The 7607-nt window shown below is 39.8% G+C and overlaps 1 protein-coding gene across 1 annotated transcript in view; it reads left to right on the top strand.

Moving 5' to 3' along the window:
- Positions 1-3082: 3082 nt before the first annotated feature.
- The window catches only part of grxcr2 (glutaredoxin and cysteine rich domain containing 2), a 7048-nt gene continuing 2523 nt past the window's right edge, over positions 3083-7607 (top strand). The window contains exons 1-4 of the mRNA XM_031869275.1: positions 3083-3516; positions 3829-4012; positions 5209-5318; positions 7073-7297. Of these exons, the coding sequence (XP_031725135.1) occupies positions 3460-3516; positions 3829-4012; positions 5209-5318; positions 7073-7297 (576 nt within the window). The 5' untranslated portion in view covers positions 3083-3459. The remainder of the gene's footprint in view (positions 3517-3828; positions 4013-5208; positions 5319-7072; positions 7298-7607) is intronic.

Below are 7607 nucleotides of genomic sequence, written 5' to 3'. Positions count from 1 at the left end.
ATAATCAACAACACATATGCTCCTATGAAGGCAAAACAACTGCTATAATGAACATTACCTAAGGTGTGATGTGGTACCGTAACTCCGGATTGTTTGAGGCATAAACAATTGTGAGCACAACCAGATTAAAATGATTTGGAGAGGAGCAGCATGCACTCATCATGCTCATACCTGGTTCATGGGTACAGCATTTAGATTATAATTCACTCATCTACACAGTTAGCACGTTGATGTTGCATCAGGCCATCTGGGGAACAGACTTCCATTTGTGTTTAAATTTGCGGCTCAATGAGGCTTGTCTTTGCGCACTCGGGTCCAAATGCATTATCAACCCGCATGGTGAACAAAACTATTATTTCTCAGTTTCAATCTGTACCATCAGAGCACTGAAAATGGATTAGATGAGGATCTATGGATAGCAGAGTGTGTGTACGGTACCTGAACATTGCAGCTCATATTGCTTATTGTATTTACGGACGATAATGGGGATAATGGAATATACATGAACTGTTAATGTGGAGGCACAGGGAGACAGATTTACAGTGGCGATCATTTAAACCGAAAGCAGCAAGAATCCTGGCACATTAAACGATTCCTTGACTGCGATGCACCCAAAACAATTTCTCGCTCGAGTGACCGTACTTGCTTGTTCTGCAATCTGATTAAGCTGACTCTCGGTCGGTGAAGAGACAAGGGAGGGTCTCTGTCTTCTCTCTCTCTTTTTCAACCATCCGTCCACTCTCCGCTTAATAACAGTCATCTGTAAGGATAACTGTTAGATTGATCGCGACATGCCTGGGGCTAATGGCACCCATTTGTTAGATTAGCATCTGTTCTATTTGCAGAAAAAGTTGCCACTGCCATCAGCAGTTTCAAGATATAGATAACACTTTCCAAACCTGTAAATTGAATCATTCAAATGCCGTATGTATGCATTCATGCATTGGGCGTTGCCTGCAAATTTACACGGCCACTCACCAACACAAAGCACACACACACACACACACCGAGGTACAACACGTGATGCCAGAATGTGACCCGACACTGACTCAGGAGAAAGTGATGCAGATTGCAGTACTGGCACTCGGATGTGATTGAAATCTTGAATAATTCTCCAAACTGGTGATGAAATGAATCGTAAAGGAGGCTGACAGCATAAGTTAGACCCTATTAGGCTTAATAAGAGTCAGACAGGACAATCCTGGAAATGACAAAGAGCTATAGATGAGTTGTTGGCAATACTTTTTTATGATGGGGACATTAAATAGAAAGAAACAAAGGCTTATTATTAGACTATTGTTGCTTTATGTTGAATATAGATAACCAATCTCAGCCACTATTTGGAACTTTATTTTTATTTTGGCAATATCGTAGAATTCTGTTTTTCCTGCTTCACATTCTGCATAAACTTTCAATTCAAGGAGCTGCTCAGTACTCAGTATTTAAAGGTTGTAAATCGGGGCAGTGAGTCACTTCTGATTCCATAAGGTGTTAAACATTACGGGTTATCGGTTAGATATGAAGGCACTCTCATTTTCAAAATGAGAAATTTTAAAAGATTCCCCGACATGGTTCATTTGACTGTAATATACATGGTGTGAGTCAAAATGATGAATTCTACTAATGTACAGCTCACTGATAAAGTCAACTACTGTAATCACAAAATGTTCGACAAACAGATGTCTGGTCATGCTGGTAGTTCTTTTGTTTAGTCCACTGAATTTAATGGCTGAATTCCATTTAGCTGCTTCAGTTTCAGGGGTCTTGGTATTACTTGTCATCTAAAGTACTAAAACACGCACATGAACTGCCTCTATCCTTTGGTTTTCTTAAATCATAGTACAACAAAGTGTTTGCAGGGAAAGTATAGTAATAAGAGACAGAAATGTCGTAATTTTAGTATAAATATGATGATTACTTACTGGAACTTCGTATGTAATTTAGTAATGATGAAAGGTAAGTTAAAAATTTGGCTCATATTTTTTCAAGTCTGAAAATTCTTACAATCTATATTATAAAATGGTGAATGCGAGTCTTTACAGTCTCTAATGCATGGCAACCCTTTCTATTAGTCACACTAAGTAGTGGGTAATTTAAAGTTAAACACAAATACCAAATAATTGAAGCCATTACACTAGACACTTAGCACATGGTGATTTCGTTATAAACTAATTGTATGACTCATCAGTTCGAGTAATTACAATGTAGGATTAGGAGGGAAAAACTGTTTAATCGTATACTTCCAAGGATTTCCTTAAATTAAAATAATAGATTAAATTGTTTTATTTTTTCAAATTCAAGCAATTAGATTCTTTCCATCTATCTATTCACATGTCTTATTATTCTCACCAAGTACTTTGGTTTTAAGGGGAGACATAGCAAATATCAGTCATGCTACATTTCCCTTCAAATATTTTTTGAGAGCATCTTCTCCAGAAGCAGGGGTAGAATATCATGTAAGTAACAGATGAGTTTTGGTATGGTTCACCTCAGTTTAATGTTTGGATTGAAGAAACCTTCTCATGTTTTATCTGAAGGACTTGCACTTGATATAAGTCTGATTGATATGTAAATTAAAAAACATATATATCTTAGATTCTAGATGAAGTCCCTGAGTGTTATCTGCTGGAGAAAACCTTTTTCAGTTTCACCTGAGATGCTTCTTTAGATTAGACTTTTAAAGGGGCCGACTCAGACTGAGTCATAAAGAAATTCTCTAAACACTGAAGTTTTCATGCTCAACTAAGAACTAGACTATACTCACCTTACGCTACCTTACCCAAACACATCCAGTACAGAAACCCATGCATAGACAGAACAAAGAAATACACTAAAAGCAAGGTGTTAAGTCAATGTGATACAACTGTAAACGCCGTAATCATAAATATATTTTGGTGAAGGTTTTCAGTTTGACGGCAACAGACATCAAGTGTTGTGTTTACTTCTCCACACTGATGCACTCGGCTCCAGTCCAATGACAAGCAGTCCTACAACATCTAACAACTCCCCCACACACAAACACACCCACACAAACACACACACACACACACACACACACACGGTTCCAACTACCTTCTATTCTGGGGATCATAATTATTTGATGCCGGAGCTTCTGGTTTCTCAACCCCCCTTTTGTACACACGATCCATCTTTGAATAATTTAGCACAGGGAGCTAAAAAAGGTGGTCCCTTAAAACAGCAGGTACTTCCAAACTCAGGAGGCACACCACACGGAGAGAGCTTTATCTCATCTAGTCGTCCACCCACTCCTTACACGCATCTCTTCTGTCGGGCTCTTGTACCCACGTTCTTCAATCAAGCTGTATATCAATCCATTCTTTCATCCATCCATCCTCACATTCTTTTCATCGCACCAGGGACCACGGTGTCCGCCCCAGGTAAGGAACTCCTTGGATAGACTGACGATCTCTCTCGACGTCCCCTCCTCAATCAGCCAACATGGAGGAACTCCAGAGAAAACTGAATCAACGCTATGAAGGCACCAAGCCCAGAAAGGTGAGTTATTTACAGCATGTGGCTTTATATTACACAACTAGCTGAAGCTGGTGTGCTTGAAGATGTTTCTCAGCTTCTAATTGCACCTGATGTCAAACTGCAAACTGAATAAAGCAGGATGTTAGCTTGTATGTTGACATGCTGCAAATGTATGCACCCCCCAGTAGTTTTTTATTTCTACCCATAAATCTTCTTTTGTATGCTATCAAGCTATGCAAATAAGTATCTTAACAGCAGTTTACATGCCACTGCACCTTCTCAGCATGTAAAACCGTGGATTATAAACATGTCAACTTCAACTCAAAACAACAGGTGAGGTTCAAGCTGGCGTCGTCCTACAGCGGTCGGGTGCTGAAGCACGTGTATGAGGACGGTCAAGAGCTGGACAGTCCAGAAGAGAAATACCCTCACAGCTTCGTTCACCGCAAGATCCCTCCCAGCCACTTGGAGGTGGAGCAGCTCTGTGGGTTTGAGGAGGCTCATGGGGACCAACCGGGTGGGTTTTTCTCATTGTATAACACCCTACCACTGTGTCTGACGTTATATGCGTGACTGCACTGAGATCTGTTTGTGTGGGCTGTAAGCCAGTAACCAGGGAGACCAACAAGATGGGTATATTACATGTGTGTACGGTACTCCAGCCTATGCGTTGGAGGGTTTTCCATGAAATAATTTTGGTTTCATAGGAATATGATGGCTGTGTGTGATTGAGACTTTGCTGTACAGTGTGTTTGTAATCGTGTGTGCACAGTAGAATTGTCAGTATGCTTACAAACATCTCAAGTACAAAGTGTTACAGCAATCTTTGTGATGATGATGGGACACATCTCAAAGCCACGCAATTAGAGGTTCAATAGCCCACCTATACGTGCACTTATCATACTGTCATCTGCAATCAGTAAGACATGGTCTATAGGCGAATAATCACATGCTGAGCTGAAACCTGTTGTTTCTCTCTCCCAGTTGTACAAGAAAGACATTTTCTCTGCTCTGATGATGGAGTAAATCTAGCCAAATCTAATATCTAGCTGATTCCTGAGTGCAAATGATACAACAGATCACCATTTTGTCAGTTGGAACGCTACCAATTTCAAAGATGAAATGCGAAGCTATTTTAGTAAGTTTATACTGTAGTGAGAATGCACATATTCAAAACATTGTTAGAAATAGTGTATAGTGTTCTGTTAATAGATTTGACATTAAAGGTAAATAAGTGTATTTGCTTTGTTGCAGAGAGTTAAATGAGAAGATTGATACCACCCTTATATTTGTACAGTAGCTACAAATTAAGCAGCAGACAGCAGCCACTTAGCTTAGCTTAGCATAGAGACTGAAAACAGGGGGAAACTGCTTTCCAAAGCCTACCAGCACCTCTAAAGCTCACTAATTGAGATATCTAACTGAAGTGTAATACTTATATTTAGTAATTTCTAGTGAGAATGCACCACTTACTGAAATACATGATTTGACGTTGAATGTTGTTAAGACGGAGGATTTGGAAAGGCTAGGATGCTATGCTAACACAGCTAGCCTTGATGATCACAGTTAGTAGAATTGGGAGGCTGTTCTCTCTCAGCATATCAAAGTATGGGAAATGCATGCTGTTTGTGGATAAAACCTGGACCCTAGTCTCAAATGTCCAGTACAAGTTATCACTCTATCCTGACAACATGTTTTGTTCTGTATACCCAGGTGTGTATCCTCCAACGGGGCTCATTGCCCAGAGAATAAACGTGTACAGAGGAATGGGAATCTACAAGCCTGCTGCAGGCCAGACTGAGGAAGTAGAGGGAGATGCTAAAGTAAGCAATAATGCTGATTTTTAAAAGTGTCAACTGTTGTCTGAAGTACTGAGACCTATCTTTATAGTCCTAATTCATTCTCCAGTACAGTAAAGCAGAAATCAGAAACGATACGATTCTGTTGAATGCTGATTACAATGTTCATCAACATCAACAGTTTACTTAATTGTAATCTTAAAAAAACACAGTTTGGTATTGGAGATTGTGATGTAGAACCAGAAAAATTGTCAGTTCAACATACGTATGTAGTTATTTATGGATGTGCTGTTTAGAATTGTCTGCTATTTCTAACAACACCTACAGAAAAAGCCTGTTAACACCTTTTAAATCATGATTTTGAGTTACTAATTGTGAAGCATGATCACTATGCAAGGTCTCAGTGGGTATACTTGTATAGAGGGAATTATAATAAGAAAGTATCACAGCTCCTTGGAAGATTTCTTTTTTTTTTTGAAACCCCACAGAGCTTTGCATGGAACATATTCTGAAAATCAAACAGACACGACAAAATAAACATACGCAATTACCAGCTGACGCAAAGTAATTTAATAATGAATTCATACATCTTTAGAACAGAACAAGCAAACAAAACTTTACAATAGAATATAAGAATAATCCTTTGGTAATTAAAGCACCAACTGCTTGCTTTTCTGTGATAAAATTGTACAGCAATTTAAGTTGAACTACAAAATTGTTCATCTCAAAGGAAAAAGCCTTGCTGAGCCGCTGTGGTAGTGGCTTCATTAGTGCAACAGGCGGGGGTCAGCGACATCGCCTGCTGGCTTAGTGTCAGTTTCATTCTTTTATCCTCTAAACAAAGGCATGCATGGCCCTGGTGACCAAGGCCAGTATTTATCACATTTATCAGTTGGAAACAGCAATCTGGATTTAGTTTATCCTTTCAGGGCATTATTGAAAGAATGGCACAGTGGTCCTAGAGGAGCACCCTGTGCAAAGTCTAATGAGTTCCTCCCTGATGTATATGACTCCAATGCTTTCTCTCTGTTTTTCATAATAAGGGAGATTCACTGGCAAAATGCCATGCACTTTATCTGATTTTAATTTCTGAATGTTTGAAAAAATGAAACCTATCAGATACTTTTTTTTTTAAAGTTTTTTTTGGAAAGTCAGAAATATCAGGGCTTAGCAAAGTAATCACTGAGTGGTAATCAACAATGCAGCCCTGCTGATATGGATGTGGAAGTTAGAATCTGATTAATTTTGTCCATAAGCAATCATTTTTCTGATTCGCTCTCCCCATATTAATTGACCCACCATTGGAGCACTTCCACGGCTTGGATCAATATGAAAGTCTTCCAGTTAAATCATCAGTACAAAAGATAAACAAACAAAAAATATCTGGTTCTTTGAAAAAAGAGTTGAAGGTACAAGCATGTGTACATAAAATGTGTCAGACTGTAGAAGTTATCCAGATTTAGATAATACACTGAAAATCTGTGTTAAAAGAGAAAGTACTGTAGTTTCCAATTTCTCAGCTACAAAGCATGTTGTGTTCTGCGCAAGGGATGTGACTCTTCATCTGCATTCAACTAGAAAACCTCTTCTCACCCACACATAAAGCCCACAGCTAAATGTGGGCACTCTCTCTCAGTTCCAAGGATGGAATCTGGGAGTTGTCAGAAATCTCTAACACAACTAGATGCTAATGAAAATATTTAATCCTAGGATGCATCAGTTGTTGTTGTTGTTGTAACTGATGTAGGATTATATCTGACGCGTTCTGTTTTCGTCAGTCCTCAGTGTTGGACTTCGGCAAGATAATCATCTACACCAGCAATCTGCGCATCATCAGAGCGCCGCAGAGGAAGCCTGAAGTGTTGCGGCACACAGTGCCTCCTGTGGACTTGGAGGGATACCCAAAGGCCAGGGAGAGGGGGAGCAGGAGGAGGGCTAAAGCTCTTTGTATGCTGGACGGGGAGGAGAAGGAGGAGAAACAGATCAGCGACACAGAGACCAAGGTAATGATCCTTGGCCAAATTATTCTCAGCGGTGTGGTAGGGGTTTTATCACCCTGCTTCTGCTTCTTGGTATTCTGTCTCACCATGTACTTATCTACCGCCCCCCCCCCCCACCCACCCACCCCCCTCTCCATCTCTGCATATGTCTTCAGCCACCCTTTATCTGCAATTTCAAGAGTGTAACTGTGGGATCGTCTGTGCAGCCATATTGTTGTAATTTTAAACTGTTCACAGAGGGCTGTTCATTCTCATCCCAAAATATTTTCTTTTTCCCTGTAACTGCCACCAAATTTTTCCCCCTCTTTCTCTC

This window comes from Anarrhichthys ocellatus, unplaced genomic scaffold (assembly GCF_004355925.1).
Source record: "Anarrhichthys ocellatus isolate YVR2014 unplaced genomic scaffold, GSC_Weel_1.0 scaffold46, whole genome shotgun sequence".
NCBI lineage: Eukaryota > Metazoa > Chordata > Actinopteri > Perciformes > Anarhichadidae > Anarrhichthys > Anarrhichthys ocellatus.
The sequence above is the reverse complement of the archived record's forward strand: the minus strand, read 5'-3'. Positions and strand labels throughout refer to the sequence as shown.